Source organism: Macrobrachium nipponense, chromosome 1 (assembly GCF_015104395.2).
Source record: "Macrobrachium nipponense isolate FS-2020 chromosome 1, ASM1510439v2, whole genome shotgun sequence".
NCBI lineage: Eukaryota > Metazoa > Arthropoda > Malacostraca > Decapoda > Palaemonidae > Macrobrachium > Macrobrachium nipponense.
The window spans coordinates 171,717,293-171,738,062 of NC_087200.1; the positions used below are offsets into that span (position 1 = coordinate 171,717,293).

Sequence of the window (20,770 nt, forward strand, 5' to 3'; positions counted from 1 at the left end):
TATATATATATATATATATATATATATAGTATATATATAGTATATACACACACACACACACACACATATATATATATATATATTATATATATATATATATATATATTTATATAATATATATATATATATATATAGTATATATATAGTATATATATACACACATATATATATATATATTAATTTTTTCTAGGATGACTTCAGCCTAGATCTAAGGCATTGGTGTCCAGGAGGCGTAGTGCTTCGCTGCTCTTAAGAGCAAATTAAGGTAGTAATTGTTTTGGGGTTCTTGGTCGTACGTTTATTTTGACTTTATTATCCCTTCGCATTACAGTATGCTCCACCTAGGTTAATTGCTGCTTCGGGAGGTCAATTTGGCTCGAGGCTTGATTGCATTCTGTCCCCCGGGACTAAGGGAAGAAGTTATGTTCTTCGAGAGCGAGTTCTGATACCTCTTACAATCCGCGCGCACCGACTACTCTTTTTAAAAACCTCACTGTAATTGTGATCTTTGTTTCTACAGTCTGACTGTGCATGCATACATATGAATATATGTGTGTGTGTTATTAATATGAATACTCTCTGTAACACACACATGTATAATTATCTATATAATATTATAATTAACATATTAATAGATATATGAAGGACGGAATACATTTTGGACGTAACAGCAAGTCTCGAGGCCAGATTGCATAACCCTCCTTCACGTTGCAGAGTTCATGCCGAGCTGTTGTTGGAAGGGACGAGTATATTATATTAAATCAGTCCTTCACGCCGTGTTGTCGCAATGTTACCGAGCAGTGTGACAGACGGCAATCGCTCCCCTCTCTATTCTCACGCTAAAGCGAGATCGATAATAGCCGTCGACCAGTCAGACTTCTAAAACATTTCTTTTCTGTACCGTCATTTATTCTAGCAGCATAATAATCAACTAAGAACCTCATGACTATCGTGGAATTCGAGCCTCGTCTCGTCAAAGTTACTATAGTAGATTCACCTCAACTGTGCATTTGATGTCTAGGCCAGTCCCTCACGACGCTCCCGATTGGCTGTTGATAAGCCAATCACAGGGCTGGAAACTCTCAGTCTCTCTCGAGAGTTCACGTAGGCAGGATGTATGTTCCACCTCTCCTGAGGGATACGTCTTTCAGGAGAGGTGGAACACATCCTGCCTATGTGAACTCTCGAGAGAGACTGAGAGTTTCCAGCCCTGTGATTGGCTCTTCAACATCCAATCAGGAGCGTCGTAAGGGACTGCCCTGGACGTCAAATGCACGGTTGATGTGAATCTACTATAGGTGCCGAAATTACGCTGCAAAGAACCTTGAGTGATGCCTACAGTGCACCGCATGAGGCACAATGACGGCACTACCCCTCCTACGGGATTTACTTTTTTGACGATCCCAAGACTCTAAAGAGGGAAATAATTGAATTGAATTTATAAAATTTGTCAGGAGCCAAAGGCCATTCAGCGCTCTAAGAGGGAAAGAAGAAAGTTCATGACCTCATAAACTGGAACTTAAATAAATTATGCTCCCGTTCATAGTGCTAACACTGAATTTATAAAAGAAAATAAGCAAGCTAATATCACCATTACCTTATCTATGGAGCCACGGAGACATTTTCCTGCAGCGGGGCAGAAGTTAGTCAAATCTGAAAGAAAAATGACACAATTATAGCATTTTACTCGATTGTTAGCGAGACGGATAATTTAGGAGAAAATGATTGCGTATCATAAGCACTACAGGGACTTGGAGAAGCTTTTCAAGGTTTGACATACTACATACAACGTCTTAAAAGAATACACAAATGAGACTATTCAATATTAATATTTTCAAGTATGAAAACAATGATAAAACTGAACTGAATATAGAATTAAGGCCAAAGGCCAATCAATCACTGGGACCAAATTGAAGGAAGTGCGCGATAAACTTCGTTATACATAGATTAAGCCAGTCTTTTAGCTGGCTCGGGTTCTTGCTCTATCTGGCCTGGAGTTTCTGTAATATAAGTTGATTTGAAATGATAATTGAATATAACATAGGAAGGAAATTCATGGAAGAAAGGAAATGTAAAAGGTTTCATCAGGCCCAGTCAAACGTCTTCTTATAACATCGCCTCAGCGGCGTGGTTGGTATGGTATTAGCGTCCCACCTCGGTGGTCGCGGGTTCGATTCTCGGCCATTCCATTGACGAGTGAGAGATGTGTATTTCTGGTGATAGAAGTTCACTCTCGACGTGGTTCGGAAGTCACGTGAAGCCGTTGGTCCCGTTGCTGAATAAACACTGGTTCCATGCAATGTAAAAGCACCATACAAACAAACCTCTTCTTTAGATCTGTTCCAGTACCCAAAGACAGTACTGACAAGTCCGTAAGCGACCTGCAAGAAAAATTTGTAAAAAAAAGTCACAAGTCCGTGAATCCATCGCTAGGTTAAAAGATGGCTCTTCTTTTGTTCGTTTGTATCGTGTTTTTACGTTGCAGAAACCAGTGGTTATTCAGCAACGGGGACCAACGGCTTCACGTGACTTCCGAACCACGTCGAGAGTGAACTTCTATCACCAGAAATACACATCTCTGACCCCTCAATGGAATGCCCAAGAATGGATCTTGCGGCCACCGAGATGGCACGCCAACACCATACCAACCACGCCACTGAGGGGCTGTTAAAAGATGAGGTCACAAGGTTCATCAAAATACAACAACAAGTAAAAAATGCGCCGAATTTTCTTCCCTGGAATCTATAATGCTACAATAAAACCATCAGCTTTGAGACTGGTGGCTCTCCAGTGGCTCACCAGATCGGATAGGTGAGGGTGCGTTCCATGCCTCCGGAAAGCGCTGCCAGATGCAAGATCTATGGTTAAATGTAACCTTAGATAAAATCAAAACTACTAAGGCTAGAGGGTTGTCATTTGGCATGTTTGATGATCGGAGGGTGATTGATGAAAATACCAATTCGCAACCCTTTAGCCTCAGTAGTTTTTTTAGATCCGAGGGCGGACAGAATAAAGTGCAGATGGACGGGCAGACAAAGCTGGCACAATAGTTTTCTTTTACAAAAAAAATAAAATGAAATAAAATAAAAGTACAGCGTAAAAAAAACAGAAACGCCATGAGACACTCGAGAAAAAAAATAAAAAAAACTGAAAGACCACATGTTCTTCTAGATCAGCGGTCGCCAACCTATTGAACTTCAGGGACCACTAATGTATCATTTTAAATTTGGCGGACCACTGACACAAATCTTAAAAAAAGGGGGTTAACTACGTTTATATAATAATAATCAGAACACTTTTATTCTACTAATATGAAATGCACCTATTAAATATAAAAAAAATATATGGTTTATTATTTTATTTACATTAAAATTTTAAGTATTACACATTTTCGTGTGATATTTGTTCCAGCTTGTTTAAGGTAAGCTTGTTGATTTTTGGCTCCAATGACAATACAACAAAATGGGGAGCTGTTTATATTTGCAGCAGAGATCCAAATTTTTTATGCTAAATCCCCAAAATGCTAAATCTAGCATTAAAAATGCTAAGTTGCAACACTGGGGGCTCTGTCTTCTGTGCAATTTGTATCAGAGTGGCCTGAAAAGGATTGAGATAACATAGAAATTGAAATTGTCTCAATTTTTCTGCGGACAATCAAAATTCTTTCACGGACCACCCACCAGTGGTCCGTGGACCACCGGTTGGCGACCGCTGTTCTAGATCCAGTAACGAGGGTCTAAATGTGAGTCTAGTCAGAAGCCTTTCAGATGGTGTGAGTGAGGACGTAAGAAAACAGAGGCACATTTCCTCTTGACAGTGGAACCAACTGAGATTGAAAGAAATCGCAAGCAGATCTCCCATTGCAGAATCCATACGAGTGATTCAGGAGTTATCGAGACACAAATGTTTTGTTAAAATGAGTTTAATTACCATTATGATGTTTAAAGTTTCACGAAAACATCGGCGGTTATCAACGCTTCAACTGAAAGATCATCGAGAATTAAGTGACATAAAACTGGGCATTCAGATCACCCAGTAATTCACGAGACTGTCCAGATTCATTTGAATCATAACAGCTTTCGTTAGATGTTGAACTAGTACTACTCTAGACAGAGATTTTTAAAATAATTTCTACTAAAACGCCTTGGTCATTTTCATTACGTAATCACTCATAAATTATTGCTGCTGCTCTTAATCATAAAAATGCACCCACACAAAAAAATAAATAAACTTCTTAAGAAAGATTCCACAATGAAAGATTCCTTGTGTACGAAAAAATAAGAAAGCCAAGCTGAAACAATTGTATAATAAAATGCAGATGAAAGGTCAAGAGACAACACTAAAACAGACCAAGTTTTCTCATCACAGAGTTGTTTCATAAAGCCAACTTTCCTTCATCTGTATTTATTTCTTGTTATATGCGTAATAATTGTTTTTTAACTTGTTCCCTCACTATTCCGCTCTTCTGGCTCCTTAGTACGAGGTCAGGTAAAATATCAGACCAAGAAAGGGTACTGACAGAAGTTCTCTAGTTTCTTCGACGTTACAATGAATGCCATCGCCTTCTTCATTCATTATAACACTCGTAGCTGTAGCTTGACAAATACGATGCTCGGCAAGGGTTAGTACGAAACATAAGAGTGAGAAGCATGTTTCAACGTTTGAATTAAATATACATTTTACGGGATAAAAAGTAAACAAGATGTCCCTAACTATTTCGTAAACCTTTTAATTCCACGAAAACAAACCCTAAATCTGTCTATTTGCAATAAACACAAAAAACTAATTATATTTGGTTTTCATTAACTCCTGCTTTAGTACCAAGTGTCACCAGTCCTTCTGACATGACACAGCATGAAGCTGTACACAATGACATGAGCAGAATAATGAAAAGGTTTGGTTTTTCCTTGTTAGTCACAGCATACCGTGAAGATCTGGCATCGAGCCTGGTCTTAAAGCGGATATGACGCTAAATGAAATGAAAATATAAAAAGTCCCTACGCAGGATAACACCTAGTAAGGGGTTGTGGAGCCCTTGATATGAAGAAATAGCAGAGGAACATCACCAGAAACCGCACTCGTGCGATGTTGGAACCTGAAAATGATTGCTTTCTCACTGCCCTCAGTAGAGTAAAAATCACCAAAAGACAAATACAAATAAAATACCAATTCTTAGGTTTTGAATACCTATGGATCTGGTGCAGAAGAGAAGAAATATATCTCTTATTTCCTTAAAGCTAGAGAGCTGGATGTTAAGGTATTCGGTGAAACAAGGGAATACAAAAGTATTAATTCAAGAAGCGCATAAACAAGATTGAATGTGGTGTGCGGAAAAGTCAATGTGTGTACATGATCCAGAAATGGAATAGAATGAAAGTGACAGTCTATTTATGGGAATCTCATTCTGTACTTTGCTGGATTTGGAAAACATAAAAGTGTAGTTTTGGAAGGCCAGTCATTCCTAAAGTGGGTGGTACAGCCATATCGGGGAGGTGGAAAGTCCCAAGAGTTTAGTTGTGGAAAAGGGCCCAACGGAGTTTTTATTATTCTTTATAACAAACTTAAAATTATAAACTCAAACAGCATGTATGCTTCACATGACAGAAAATTAACAAAGATGTCAATAAGAGAGCATGGCATCATTTAATTTTGTTCTCTGAAGCAGGAGTTCAAAGTCTGGACATATGTTTGTATCTTCACGATAGAATAGTGAAAACGTGTTGCATCCGAGTCGTCAATTTACTTACACAGGTGCAAAATAAACTGGTATGCTAAGTTAAGTTTATAATGTGGAACACAAGTACCTTTAAAGGTGTTAGATTAGTTAAGTCAGGGCACTTTTAATCAATTATAACTCCTTTGTATACAAACTCTCACAGAGGTGAAGTGAATTCGATATTAATTGGTTATTTGAGGCTTGATAACTAAAGAAAATGTGAGGAGCAAAATTAATGGCAAACTATCAGGCACATATTCACATGTTGCAAACCTAATGCTTGTGTAGAGTATCACAAAGTAAACTGGCTAATTACACTACAACAGAAATGCGTACGGAGTCGAAACCAACTAACAGATTTCTTCGTGGGTGAATGGATAAGATCACTGTCACCCAACTTCCAACCCATAGAGGTATCTGATCAGGGTTGGGCTTATTTAAGATATTGTATTTTGTTGAGTTTACTACCCCGGCAAAGTTGATAAATACTAAATAGCTATTTTGATATATATATATATATATATATATATATATATATATATATATATATAATCATATATAAACATCTAATGCTTGCCATTACTTCTTCTTCTTCCAGTGGTTCACCATCATGAATGAAGCAGAAAACGGCCATAAGTTGGCCTCTCAAAATTTACCAGCAGATAAGACCAAACTTCGAGGAAACTGGAGGAATAAATGGGAGTTCATCCTGTCATGTCTTGGATACAGTGTAGGGTATGGGAACATATGGCGATTTCCTTACCTGTGCTACAAGAACGGTGGAGGTATGTAAAAAATTATGCATGCACCGACAAAAAAAATTATACACACACACATATGTATACACATATATATATACATATATATATATATATTATATATATATATATATTTATATATATATATATATATATATATATATATACATATATATATGCTTAAAATATCACAGTAGATGCACGTGACTTCATTAAATAACCGAATACCACAGGGAAATGATAGGCAGAAATCCAAGCGCTTTTCGTCTTGACAATATCTTAGTAAAGACGAAAGCGCTTGGATTTCTGCCTATCTTTTTCCTGTGGTATTTACTTTTATATATATATGTATATATATATATATATATATATATATATATATATATATATATATTAGCGGGAGAAAGTGCATCAGACGACTGACCCCTTAATGTAGAGATAAGGATGGGCAAGATGACACTATAGAAATCTGAACCGCTTGATTGATCTAGACAAAATCTGACATGTACCCATCATTTGACCCAACTTAGATAACAGGCATGTGGTAATAAATTCTACGGATATATCACACCTCATTTTGTGTACTTTAAACCATAAAAATATATTATAACTAATACTTTTCAGTCAACACACTAAAACCTGGATAAAAGGGACAGTCACCACAGTAATAACAAGATAAAAGGGACAATCACCACAGTAATAACAAGATAAAAGTGACAGTCACCACAGTAATAACAAGATAAAAGTGACAGTCACCACAGTAATAACAAGAAAATAGACAATCACAACAGTAGTAACAAGTAAAAAAGTGACAGTCACCAGTAATACAATAAAAGGGACTTCCACCACAGTAATAACAAGATAAAAGTGACAGTCACCACAGTAATAACAAGATAAAAGGGACAGTCACCACAGTAATAACAAGATAAAAGGGACAGTCACCACAGTAATAACAAGATAAAAGTGACAGTCACCACAGTAATAACAAGATAAAAGGGACAGTCACCACAGTAATAACAAGATAAAAGTTGACAGGTCACGCACAGTAATAACAAAGATAAAGTGACATGTCACCACCAGTAATAACAAAGAATAAAAGGGACAATCAACCCACAGTCAATAACAAGATAAAAGTGACAGTCACCACAGTAATAACAAGATAAAAGGACAGTCGACCACCAGTAGTAATAATCAAGATAAACCCGTTCGACTAGTTAATCACAGTTCAACTTAACAAGATAAAGCGGGGGAACAATCAACCACAGTAATTAAAACAAAGATACAAAGTGACGTCACCACGTAATAACAAGATAAAATAGTGACAGTCACCACATGTAATAACTAGATAAAAGGGACAGTCCACTCTAACGTATATAACAAGATAATTAGGACAGTCCACCAACATGTAATTACAAGTATATAAAGGGACAGTCCCACAGTATAAAAGGGGATAAAAGCGCGGTCCACGTATAACAAGATAAAAGACAGTCCCACAACAAGTAATAACAAGAATAAGAAAAACAAGCTAAGACAGTCACCACAGTAACACATGGATAAAATGGACAGTCCCCACATTAATGTCTGGATAAAAGAGACAGTCATCACAGTAATGCCTGGATAAAATGGACAGAAAGGACAGTAATACATGGATAAAAGGGACAGTCACGACAGCAATACCAAGATAAATGTGTCAAACAGCACAGTAAAGCCTGCATTAAAGGGACAGATAGAACAGTAATATATAGATGGATAAAAGAGACAAACAGCACAGTAATACTTAGATAAAATGGATAGTCAATGGTAATAGCCTTTCGCATATGAGGCAGATTTGAGATTGGGCATGCATGACCCAATAATGATGTCATTGTGCAGTCTGAAGTCAAGGTCATACTTAGGGACAATCATATCCTGAATCAGAAATGACATCATGATTCAAAGATGGGGGTTTAGCCTTCGAATTTTGTTGATGATAATTTATGCAATGTCCATTGTTGTTTGTTTAGAAATGACATCACTTCCTTGTAATAGAATCTATAATCAGTAAAGTAAATACTAATAAATGAGGGATAACTCATCAATAACAAATCTCAACTTGTAAACTGTTATTTAGCCGAGGGCTACACTGTTTTATTGAAAATTCTGATTAGAATTAGTCCCTTTACAAGGATATACAATAACTGATTTTTTTTTCTCTCTTTCAGCTGTATTTCTGATCCCTTACTACACCCTGAGTCTCTGCGCTGCTCTTCCATTGTCTTTCATGGAAATGTCTATTGGCCAATATACAAGCCTTGGTCCATTTGTGCTATTTGGAAAACTAGCTCCCATCTTCTCTGGTAACAGATTGTGTAGTACACTTGTCCATACAGATTCCAATTCCCTGAAAATTTTAGCCATTTCTTTTAAGCGTGTGATTTTTTTGCTATACACAAGTAATCAAGTAATGACAGTATTGCATTTTTCTTTAAACAGTCTTTGTTCATTTGCCAGGCAATTTATGCTAAACAATAGTATGCAAGCATCTTAAGTTCCAGTAATAGTCCTTTTTCTGACCTAAATTTTAACAAAATTAGGTTAATTGTAAGGACCTTAATAAGACAAATAGTTTACATCCACTTTAATGTTCTTTTATTTCAGGTATTGGCTGGAGCGTTATAATGATGTGCTTTCTCTTTGCTGCAAGTTATAACCTGATTGTGTCATGGTCCATATTCTACTTCTTTGCTTCCTTCAGCAACACCTTGCCCTGGGGACACTGCAACAATGACTTCAATTCACCTGGTAAAATTCTTTTTCCCTTTTGTTTCTGACCACGACCTTGGGCAATAAAACGATGACTGAAATTTTCATTGTTATAATTCTGGTTTCATATTCTCCTACAACAATTATGTCTTGCCCAAAACATTTGTTACTTACAGGACATAAACCACCATTTCTAATACTGTGATGGTAAAATACAGAGGCTGCACCAGCAACTACAAATCTCTCCCTGGAACATTTGTCAAATATGTATATCAAAGGAGCCTGGTCTGTAATTTATCTTTAAAAAGCAGTAGTCAATACTTGCGAATGCTAACCCGATGCATTCAAAGAACATGCACAGTCCCCAGCATGATAGATGTATAATAAACAAAATATTAAAAATGGATTTTCATAAAAGTTACAAGAAGCTCTTGCATGAAATGAGATAAAGCCTTCAATTCCAGTGACAACAAAATACGTGAATGAATCATCATTTAAGTGCTTGGCTTGGAAAGACTGACCAAGATTCATGGGCTAATCCATCAGAGCTTAGTACTGATCTACACCCCGCAAGAGGATGCTGTACAACACTGCCATGTTAATACTTTGTAACAATGATTCCTTAGTACTAATCCTCTTCAGTACTAATCCTATCTTTATTCTGTCTTTACAGGTTGCTACTCTAATTCAGAGGCAATGCTGTGCATGAACCAGTCCCTTCACTATTACAACAGAACCTGCTTATCAGTGGATGATTATTGCCAAATTTCTCAACTCACAGCACACAATCTCACCCACTGCAATCACTCAGAGGGTCCAGTCTTGGCCAATGGCTTACTGCCAAAAATTTCACCCAGTGAGGACTTTTTCAAGTAAGATTTAGGAAGTAGTACATTATGAAAAAAAAAAACTATAGATGTGAATTTTTAGGAAGCAGAATGCTGGTGACTGAACTTGTGTGATATTAATATGAGAAATAGCTTTTCTCAAAGAAAAAGGTTTTTTCCAATCTCAACAACAGAAGCATCCAGTCAAAGACGTCCGTTATGTTTCTACAGATATTTCAAGATTCAAAGCAAAATGTAGCTACTCTGCGGCCTGAAACTTCTCTTGCCACCGATATCAGATATATAGTGACCAGCTGTTGGAGACCGTAACACATCAGTACTTACATATAAACCTCAGGATGCCAAAATCTTAGCGTCAAGGTGACTGCGTCTTGGTATTCGGTATATATTGATCCAAACAAAGCTACGGTAGCTCAACAGATTGTTAGAGGTAGAATAGTCGGCAATTATATGTTGGCAATGAAATACAAAAGGACAAAAAACGAATGGAACAAACACGTTATTTTTCCTTTTGTACCATAAACTTTGTACTTACCTTAGCTTTGCAGAATTAACTTAAGCACTGAAAAATGTGTAGAACTTTCATATATATCTTTATTTGCTTTGATAAATCTTTACAGCATGATTTGGATATAGTAATGAATTAGCAATTTCCATGGGACTATGATTCATATATCCTAAGCAATCATCTTCGGCCACATGAAGTCTCAGTAATATCAATAGAGGTACTGTACATGTTTCCTTTCAATACTTAATATTCTTATTTTGGAACATGGAAGGCATTGTTTTCTCGGAGGTATGAACCTTTTATGCAATCTAATTTATGTTTAATAAAAAAAAAAAAAAAAAAAAAAAAAGATTTTTACAATTAATACTTGTATCAAGAAAATAATTGAGCAATATGTAGCACTATATGAAGAGTGCATTCAGTGAGCAAGAACTAATGAGGATCTGAGTACTACTCTTAGAACAATGCCTTACCAATGGACTAGATCCAGTGTTCACCCACTCTTAGATCAGAGAAGCAGGGCTTAAACATGTATCCATTGGTTTGATGTGGCTTCAGCAACAAAACTTCGCCTCCAATGTTTATTTATCCTTGAGAAGTAATTGGATTCCCCCTGCTACAGAAACTTATTTTTTTATTACCAGGAATCGAATGCTAGGTTCTCATGGGAAGACCTGGAGTAATATGGGTGGCCTTCAATGGGAAATCGTTGGTTGCCAAGCGCTGAGTCTCTCCATCATTGCCCTGTTCCCTCGTCAAAGGAATCAAGAGTGTAGGCAAAGTAGTTTATTTCACAGCTACTTTTCCTTACCTCATTCTTGCAATCCTTTTTGTCAGAGGTAGGTTTTCTGTATGTCAGTTATGTCACAATGACAAGTTATTGTTTATATGCTTAATAACCATTACGTTTCTTGTTTGTCCGACCTATTTAGTTTCTTTTTCTGATTCTCGAACACTTCTCGCAGAATTCATTGTAGCTCCTATCAAGTGTTTCATGTTCTCCGAACCCTCATTTCCCTGTCTTGGACTTCGAAAGTCAAACCAGGATCTACTCAGGTTAAACATGCGCGCCAATACGAGAAGTATCATGTAACTGTAGTCAAGACCGATGAGATATTTTTTCAACAAACTTACAAATTAAATTTTGGGAACCGCTCTCAAATACCATGGCGTACCAAACTTTTGTAGCTCTGTCTGTTCACCCACAGAAATGTCTATCAGCCCAATAAACCAGCGTTACATTAACAGCTTACCCTAAGAGAGATATGCGATTTAGTTATTTGTAAGTAATCATCGAATCCTAGCTCCAAAAGACTTGCCCATAACTCCTCCTGCCACCAAAAACATTGGACCTCTACTCCAAGATCTTGAAACTTCCAAATCTAGGTGATTAAATACCAATCCTCATCAAGCAGACCACAGACCAGGCGCTCTCAGACACACTGCCAACTAGGTAAGCCACTGTCGAATGAAAATTGGCTTGATGCCAAACAAGTGTCCTTTGGTTCAGTGTTGATTAACCTTAACAGATACAGGGTAAGGGAAATATGGGTAGGAAATTTTAAGATGAAAGCAGGATCTGGGATGAAAGGCAAACAGGAAATAAAAAGACAGCCCTCAGCAGCCGCTATTCCAAGGGTTTCCGAACTGTTGTCTTACATATATCCCAGGGTTATGCAAAGGTATGTGACCGAGTTCTGAAACTGTTATAAGCTTAATTCTCAAATAATTATAGAACTAGTATATTTCCCTTTCATTCCATTTAAATTAGATTTTATTAGGTTTCGTAGATCTCCTAATGTCTTTGCTGCCCATCTATGAAAGTACACTAGAATGTATTCCTAAGTCTTCAAGTATCATTTGTAATTGTGGCAGTCAGGAGAAATTGCTTCAGCATTTTGAGTAAGTATCCTTCACTGACATACAAGTGCAGGTAGACTTATTTTTTCCTTGAAAGGAAATGTAGTTAATATATTTAGTGCAAAATAACTTCCACACACATTTTTAATTTCACTATGCTTATAGCCTTTTGCATTGCCAATTGGTATATGAATAAAAGTTATTTTCCCAATTAAATGTGCTGCTACACCAAGATTAATTTGATATATAATTAAAGAAAATCTGTCCCCATTTATCTTGCTCTTTGTAGCAAGGTGCTTACAGGTAATGAATTCCATATTTAGACTGTATTCCAGTCCAAGGCAAGCCTCTTCATCTCAGGCCCCTACATAAGTATGCAAAATTCAGGTACCTTGGTCTGAATTCTTGTAGTATTGACACTGTTAAATTAGCTTCATTTTTTACGAAGCAATTACTAGTAATATCATAAGAGACAAAACTTATAGCTGCATTCCTTTTGTATTTATATGTGCAACGATAACTACTTAACATACAGAGCAAGTAGTCACAAGAACTTTTAGCCTGTACCAAAGACCTATAGCCCAAAACCCGTTTTAGTTCTATCTTATATTAGGAGATTGGGAATTGGAACTTTATTAAAAGAAAAAAAAAAGTCATGAAAGTAATCCAGCTCCTGCTGACAATATGATTCCTTTTTTTTTCTTTGTTTTTGCTGTGATAAATAGTATTATGATAAAAATGGTCAGAGATGTAAGAGAAGGCTGAGAAGGAAGCAATTATTTAAAGTTGACAGGCTTAGAATATGCAGGCAGTTTTAGTCAGTAAAACACCAAAAGGTTTTACAAGTTGGCTTAATATTGAATGCAGAGATGGGACTCACGATAAACCTAATAAAACTGGAAGCAAAAAAGGACAAAGCATGCAGCACAGGGGGATGAAAGAACACTAAGAAAGAAAGGACTTATAAAGAGTTTTTTTCAATATTTTTTGAACTCTAATATGCAAAACAGGTTCGCCTGAGGTAAATTTCGTAAAAGGCTAAAAAAGGCAAATCAAACCAAGGGCGTGCAATAGAATAAGGTTTGAAAATTAAAGACTGAAACTGTACATTAGTCTAGTATTGTTGTATGGGCAAGAATCCTGGCATGACAATGAAACCATAAAAAAAAAAATGTTATCAAGTTCAAGAGATAATGTCGAAGGGGACATGGAGATGGCTTGGACACGTCCTTTTCCAGAACGAACAGAACGTGGAAGCGATCTATGAAAAGGAAGCTATAGTAGATTCACATCAACCGTGCATCTGACCTCTAGGCCAGTCCCTTACGACGCTCCTGATTGGCTGTTGATAAGCCAATCACAGGGCTGGAAACTCTCATAAGTGGAATGTACATCCTACCTATGTGAACTCTCTCGAGAGCCCGGAAGTTTCCAGCCCTGTGACTGGCTTATCAACAGCCAATCAGGAGCGTCGTGACGGACTGGCCTAGACATCAAATGCACGGTTGATCTAAATCTACTATAGTGATAAGATCTATGGATGTGGAAGCACAGGAAAAACACGAGTGATGGAATTTCACAGATGCTCTTTGCGTTGCATGGCGATGATAATGATGAATAATGTTTTCTCATTCAAAATGCTTAGTAAAATACAAACAATCATAAAAAGAAGTTGGAAAATACAGTATTTCCCCTCCTTCCACATGTCTCTGTTAAGGTTTCCCAGACATAATTTCTTACAACCGTAACATAGTATTTATAACGGAATGAAAGAAAATGTATGTTTACTTGAAAAAACGAATGGGATTATACCAAGGTAAAATAGTGAGCCAAATGCTAACTTTATAGCCTCAATCTAAGACTCATGACGGAAGTAGCTCTTGTACTTTTAATCAACTCCTAGACACCTAATTAATCAAGATTCCAGCACTAATCTGCCGCTTGATCTAATAATAAAGTAAAAACATTGGAATTCTTATAGTAAACAATACAGGATTTTTAGGAAAACGTATTAAATAGAAATTATTATTACAGTTTATTACTTTCATTATTCAAGATGAGCCTCCCCGCAAACAGTCGGCAAATAATTAGATGTACTCAATTTAACATAGTGAAAAGTAGCCACATCAAAGACTGACATATCCCCTTCGTTCTTATTGCTTTACAAAATCCAATGGGAGAGACTTTGATATTTCCTCAGGTCTGATTCTTTTACTCTACAAAATCCAATGGGAGAAACTCAATTTTAATCTTTCTGTTCTCTCTCATGACAGGTATCACTCTCGAAGGAGCTTCTCAAGGCATTCAGTACTACCTGTTGAAGTTCAACATATCGAAGTTAGCTGAAGCACAGGTGTGGAGTGATGCGGCGATTCAGATTTTCTATTCCAACTGCATAGCATTTGGAACTCTCATCAGTCTGTCCTCCTACAACAAGTTTAAAAACAACTGCATGAGGTAACATCTAATCGTATTACTCTTTATCTTCTGAATTACTAGCGGCCCCCCCCCCCTTTTTTTTTGGCAAATTTCCATTTGTCTTCGTTAATTCCTCACTGCACTCCTTGCACGAATCATCCAGAACTTTTACTGGATCTGTTTACCAAACAAACTCCTTGCCAACTGGAAGCATCCTCATTTGCATTTTAGTTATTTTCAGCTGTGCTCTCGTTTTTCCCTGCCATTTTCTGTATTTCGTTGAATAGTTGACTTCACTTCTCACATGTAGTATATCTTGGTGGTTTTTCACCATCTGGAGGCCTCTCAAAATCTCATGTTGACATCTGCGTGCAAAGTGAGTGCCTCATGGTCAACGGTGTGTCACAACTCTTCTGTTTCCCTCTCCACCGTCACAACCAATAAACAAGCAATTTAGAGTTAAATCAAATCTAAATCACCCGTCCCATAAATAATATAACCAGCCTGATTGGTTATCCGGCTGGTTACAATCTGATCTTGTAGGCATCTTGTATACGATCAGTTAGATCACTCACATTTTTGACGGGATCAGTATCTTGAAGAAAACCTGTACTCACTCATCAAGGATTTAAGCTATAGTAATTCTGCTAGTTTCTTTGACGATGTTACTCTTTTCAATGAGACATAATACTAAAAGCAATCAAGAAATAACCGTAATGCCTTATTCATGATTCCTGTAGCGTCCAAAATGCCACAAGAATCAACACCGTTCATTTCAGAGAACTCCTTCTTATAATAGTTTTCATGTAGATCTAACAGTTGCAGTAATTATAACAACTATAATATCTTGATTATAGTAACACTGATCTGATAATACAATATTGAAATAATGGAAGTATTAATAAAAAGATATCATTATAATGATCTGTCCCTAAAATTATTTTTCTATGAAGTCGAATATCTCATTGGCATTAGTTTGTAACATCACTTTTAAAGGTCTTATAATAATGGAAGGAACTGCAAAATTATCTTAATCTCCATCAAAATTCCTTCCAAGTTAAGATGTAATCAACTGATCTTCTCTTCAGAGCTTCAAAGCGTATGACCTGGATTGTATAAAGTAAGTTTATCAGCGTCTACAGGCCTTTAACTGAGGTGCAGAGAGAGGCTTGATACTTCACGTAGGCTCTCTCTGTCACATTAACACTTCAGACTTCAGATAATGAAGTCTGAAGCATTAAATAGTTGAACCAGTTCTGTTATACCATTACAAGATACTATTGCCTTATCTTCAACAGGGATGCTGTAGTCATCAATCTTTCCAACTCCTCAACGTCAGTTTTTTCTGGATTTGTCACATTCAGCATTCTTGGATTTCTGGCCCAAGAACTTGGAGTAAGGGTGGATGAAGTAGCATCATCAGGATCTGGTATGGTATTTGTGGCATATCCCACAGCATTAGAACTCTTACCTTTTCCCCAGCTGTGGTCTGCCTTGTTCTTCTTCATGCTAATTAACCTAGGAATTGGCAGTCAGGTGAGTTATTCTGATACATACAGAGCAGGATTTATGCAATACCAGATTTCTGTTGTAGTTGACGTTGACAGACTGTATTTGGTAAATATGTTCCATTATACATACATACACAAACATATATATATATATATATATATATATATATATATATATATATATATATATATGTTTTATCAATTTTTTTTCCTCAGATACCTACAGTGGAAACTCTAACATCAGCATTGTATGACCAATTTGAGTTCTTACGGGGAAGGAAGACCATAGTGTCAATCTCGACATGCTTAGTTTTGTTTCTTTGTGGTTTAACGATGTGCCTGGAAGGAGGGATACTGATGTTCGAGTTGTTTTTCTTCTACTCCTCTGGCCTGGGGCTTTTCGTGACAGCTTTTGCCCAGCTCTTCAGCATTCAGTTCTGTTACGGTAAGCGCCTCGCAAACCTCGTCTTCGTCTGTTTCCTCCTTTTAAGCGATACGGCTTTCTGTTAATTCTGTCGGTTCTAGGAATGACATAGTGTCATCTGATTTCATTTATTATATTAAAGGTTTTGAACACTTTACATTAGATATACGGAAACTTGTCAATGCAAGTCATTCTAAATTTCAGTCGTCGTCCAACGTCTGACGTCGAAGATGAGGAGGATTCTAATAAGACTGTTGTTCTTTCCAGGTACAAAGAAATTGCTCAGCAACATCAGAGAGATGGACGTACACATTCCAAAATGGTTAGAATATTACTGGATAACCGCCTGGACTGTTGTAGCTCCTTTCCTACTCTTTGTAAGTAAATCATTTCAAAACACACCTTCATAAAAGCAATCATGCACATCGTGCATGATCTGTGATTGCCTGGCAAACGGGAATGCGCTCCGGTTAGTAGGGACTCCCCACTGGGGAGTATAGCTGACTGTACTGTGCTTTGTAGCATCCCTTCAGCCCCACCTACGTTCCAACCCCACCTATAGTAGATTCACATCAACCGTGCATTTGACGTCTAGGCCAGTCCCTTACGACGCTCCTGATTGGCTGTTGATAAACCAATCACAGGGCTGGAAACTCTCAGTCTCTCGAGAGAGTTCGCATAGGGAGGATGTAAGTTCCCACTTCTCCTGAGGGATACTACGTCTTTCAAAAGCATCCCTAAGGAGAGGTGAAGTATACATCCTGCCGATGTGAACTCTCGTGAGAGTTTCCAGCCCTGTGATTGGCTTATCAACAGCCAATCAGTAACGTCGTAAGGGACTGGCCTTGACATCAAATGTACGGCTGATGTGAATCTACTATAGCTGTCCAACCTTCACCTGGAGAGCAGAATGTGAATCAGTGATCTTCATACATTACTTGTAGGAATGGAATATAGAGTTTAGGCCTAAGCAAGCACTGGGACCTTAAGAGGTCATTCAGAGCTGGAAAGGAAATTGAGAGTAGGTAGGGTTGAGAGGTGTAACAGGAGGAAAATCTCGCAGTTGCACTATGAAACAATCGTTAGGAGAGGGTGGATAGCAAGATGGAAGAAAGATAATATGAATGGAGATACAGTAAGTGGAATGAAAGGGGTTGCAGCTAGGGGCCGAAGGGACGCTGCACTGACGGCACTAACCCCCTACGGGGACATTACTTGTAGTTCTCCAGCAAGGAACTTCCTCGGTTTAAATATTGCAATTCCTAAATCACATTTTGCTGTTTGCCACAGCCTGCCCCTACACCCATCTCCCATAAAAAAATGCCATTAGAGTATTTGCTTCAAAAAGTTTCCATCAGCCTTAAAAGCAAGTACATTCTGTAACATCAAAACTGTCAGGCTTCAAGTCACCCCATACAGTCAGTAGCTTATATGGCTCATCTCCATTGATTTCATAAGCCCACTATCGCCTGTTTTCCCACATGTGATACAATACTTTCAATCATCAAATTTAAAATTACAACTTAATAGAGTAATTTCTATTGTTTCTTTTTCATAGCTCTACAGTTTCAATTTGATTAGGTTAAATTATGAGAATCCCTTTCATTAAAGAGAAAGAGAACACATACCGAATGATGTATGAAATTGTGATTTTTTTATATTAGTTGCATATCTATCACTTGAGCTTCAAAATATGCAGCATATGAATGTACATATTCAGAAAGCACAGTACATATGGGGTCTACGTGTGGTTCCCTAGTATCTGCAATTTTCCACTTTCTGCAGTAGGTCCTGGAATGTAATTACTGCAGACAAGGGGACTGCTGTATCTAACCGGACAACGCCCGCCCCCCTTCTCTCTCTCTCTTTATATATATATATATATATATATATATATATATATAGATATATATATATATATATATATATATATATATATATATATATATATACATATATATATATATATGTACATATATATATATATATATATATATATATATATATATATATATATATATAGTATATATAGTCGAACCGCAATATTCTCAGGGGTTAGGGACCACAACCACCTGCAGTAAGTTGGAAACTCCCTCTAAAAATGCTTATGACTGCCTATTTTAATAGTTCAAACACCAAATATACCTAAAACACTTTAATATAATTTCAAAGTCATCTTACATTATTGTAACCTTACAAATTTATGGCTTACATCTATGCGTGAACACTTACAACTGTTATTGTACTCTTACCAAGGCAAAAAATCATTAAGTTATCCCTAATTAGTAAAAGGCCAATCAGTATTGGAAAACAAACAATCTTTGCAGGAACACATTGAGTAAATACAGTTGACGATTTTATGAACATTTGCTACATTTTGAATTCATACATGTGTTGACCTTTCCCTGATGTGAGGCTGGTTCGTAGTGCCAGAGTTTTTTAACATTTAGTTAATGTCTTCTTTTTTTGCTCGAGTCAGTGATGTTTAGATTTTGTGCATTTTGTTAATTTCTTAGTTATTCATTTTGGTTTCGTGGGAGTCAATGATTCCTTCTTTGCTTTGTTCAGCAGTTGGCACTGTGGGTGGACTTGTAAGCAATCGTGGTCAAAATATAAATTAACTCGGTATGTTGATGGTGTAATTTTCATGGTTGCTGTCGGGACCTGTTACTGCCTTAAAGGTGTTGTCCTTCAAACAAATGTGTGCCTTTCACACACACACACATATATAAATATATACATACATATATATACACAGCTGTCTCCCAGTATACTACACTGGATAGCTACCTAGTGTCTTGCATCCAATGAACACAATATTTTCTACTCTGTATACAAAATTTTCTACATTTTCAATTCATGAACGTGATACAGGAAACTGAGCTTCACACCACTCAGACATGTATGGAACTGCGCTTTCCTAGCAAGACATATGCAAGTCATGCCAATTATCCAGAAGAGAGATGAAATACAATTCAAGTGTGACAACACTGTATCAATCTGTTAGGACTATGTTTTTTTTAACCTTGAAAATGAGATGAGTCACCCAACAACCGCTCCCCCCCCCCCCCCACCCCCCCCCCCCCCCCCCCCCCCCCCCCCCATTCCTCACATAAAAAAAGCTGCCCAATTCAGAAAAATTGCTCTTCAGACTATTCGGCACTTATTCTTATTATGCCTCTTCCGCCAAAGGCAACTCACAGTGGTGTATCTCGTACTATTCGCAGCCTCCTAAACACACGGCCTAGCCATTTCCAGCGTGAGAACCAAGCATACTCAATCGTCCAGTTGCAACCCCTTTCTCTCCAATCATTTTCCTAATATTCTTCTAAGCGCCTTATTTTCAAATGCTAAGAATTTTACTATATCAAGTCACAGTCCTGTACCATGACTCGTGCCCATAAATCAAAGTACTCCTAACCAATACCTTATAAATTTTTACTTTTGTATGCACAGAAAAATTGCTGTTACTCCAAATATTTTTTAGCATTCCCATTGCCTGATGAGCCTTTTTTAATCCTTCCATAAATTTTGTGCTCAGAGAACCATTCTCATCTAATCTAAATAAGTGCCTAAATATTTAAACTCAATTCACTTGCTTTACAACTATGCCATCAATTAGTCAATCCTGTGCATTTTCAGTATTCATATTCGTGATTTCGGGTTTTCCACTCTTAATAACCAAACCAACCATTCAACCTTCACTCACTGGACAATGCAATACTTTCTGCACCTTTTCTAGTCCCTCGCAGATCAAAACTATATCATCAGCAGAATCGAAGTCAAGAAGTTTCCCATTTTCTCTCCAGCGTATATCTGCATCCGCTTCTCTTGTGACCCTTCTCATAACGTAATCTACGACCAAGACAAATAACAGAGGAGGCAGAATGACACCAGACTTAACTTCAAATGGATCACTCAAACAAGATGTGCACTCATGCTTGTTCCTAATAACCTTCACAAACTTTTCCGGTATTCCACAATG

The 20,770-nt window shown here is 37.2% G+C and overlaps 1 protein-coding gene across 1 annotated transcript in view; it reads left to right on the top strand.

Annotated features, from left to right (window-relative positions):
• Window positions 1–20,770, top strand: part of LOC135219831 (sodium- and chloride-dependent glycine transporter 1-like) — a 50,636-nt gene that overhangs the window by 25,666 nt on the left and 4,200 nt on the right. Inside the window, 10 exon segments of the mRNA XM_064256933.1 lie at window positions 6,315–6,501; window positions 8,676–8,810; window positions 9,112–9,255; window positions 9,890–10,088; window positions 11,217–11,319; window positions 11,321–11,411; window positions 14,706–14,889; window positions 16,149–16,386; window positions 16,578–16,806; window positions 17,053–17,162. Of these exon segments, the coding sequence (XP_064113003.1) occupies window positions 6,315–6,501; window positions 8,676–8,810; window positions 9,112–9,255; window positions 9,890–10,088; window positions 11,217–11,319; window positions 11,321–11,411; window positions 14,706–14,889; window positions 16,149–16,386; window positions 16,578–16,806; window positions 17,053–17,162 (1,620 nt within the window).